The 850-nt window shown below is 36.7% G+C and overlaps 1 protein-coding gene across 1 annotated transcript; it reads right to left on the bottom strand.

Moving 5' to 3' along the window:
* On the bottom strand, positions 1 to 615 carry LOC113473107 (the record flags this gene model as incomplete). Its single annotated transcript, XM_026832859.1, is given in 1 exon segment — positions 1 to 615. A coding segment is annotated over 1 exon segment (360 nt), but the record flags the coding sequence as incomplete, so codon positions are not given.
* Between the last annotated feature and the right edge of the window lie 235 nt (positions 616 to 850).

Raw genomic sequence — 850 nt, 5'->3', positions numbered from 1 at the left:
GTCAGATTCATACCACCATTCTTCTTTAGCAGCATCCATAATTAGACCCACGGATTTTATAAAATCCATTCCTAAGATCAAGTTAGGATCTAAGTTCGGTAAACAACGAACAGCTAATAATCCTCCTTTAATTTTCAATTGATATGGTAAACTAGTTACTGAATTAACTCTTTCAACGGTTCCATTCGCAACAATAACATTTTCTGCAGGAATACTATAAGTAGATAAACGCAAAGCTTTAAAACAATTCTGTAATTGGGAAGACATGTATGAGTAAGTTGCACCAGTATCCACTAATCCTATGATAGGTGTGCCGAGTACGTTCAATGATACATACCATCGGTTATCTCTGGAAACCATAGTAGATATTCGTGCATCTTCTTGCTGAACATTGGGTTCTATAACTTCAATTTTGTCAATTTCATTATCAATTCGTTCTCTTCTAGGAAGAACATGAGTTTCAGTAGGACAAGGTTCGATGTCTGCTTCTACCGTGATAACATTTGGACTGACTATCACTTGCGGAGAATCTTCATTAACTCCAGGCTTGACTCCGCCTTCTACCTGGCTAATAAGTTTTCCGTCAAAGTAGGATTGCGTTCCTGTTGTTGCTGATTGTTATCCGTCTTCTGTTCTCTCTGCGAGTTCTTCTTACGTCTAGAACGTCTTTGAATAGTAACACTATTTACGTTTCCTTGTGGTTGCTGATTGGTATATTGATCCCGATTTCTATTCTCATGGCGACCATAGTTAGAGTTGTAATATTGACCATAGTTGTTATTATTATGCTGACCATTCCAAGTATTCTGAGGTCGATTATTATTGTTATTATCAAATTTATATCTATTGG

Source organism: Diaphorina citri, unplaced genomic scaffold (assembly GCF_000475195.1).
Source record: "Diaphorina citri unplaced genomic scaffold, Diaci psyllid genome assembly version 1.1 scaffold15356, whole genome shotgun sequence".
NCBI lineage: Eukaryota > Metazoa > Arthropoda > Insecta > Hemiptera > Psyllidae > Diaphorina > Diaphorina citri.
This window is presented reverse-complemented; position numbering and strand designations above follow the sequence as displayed.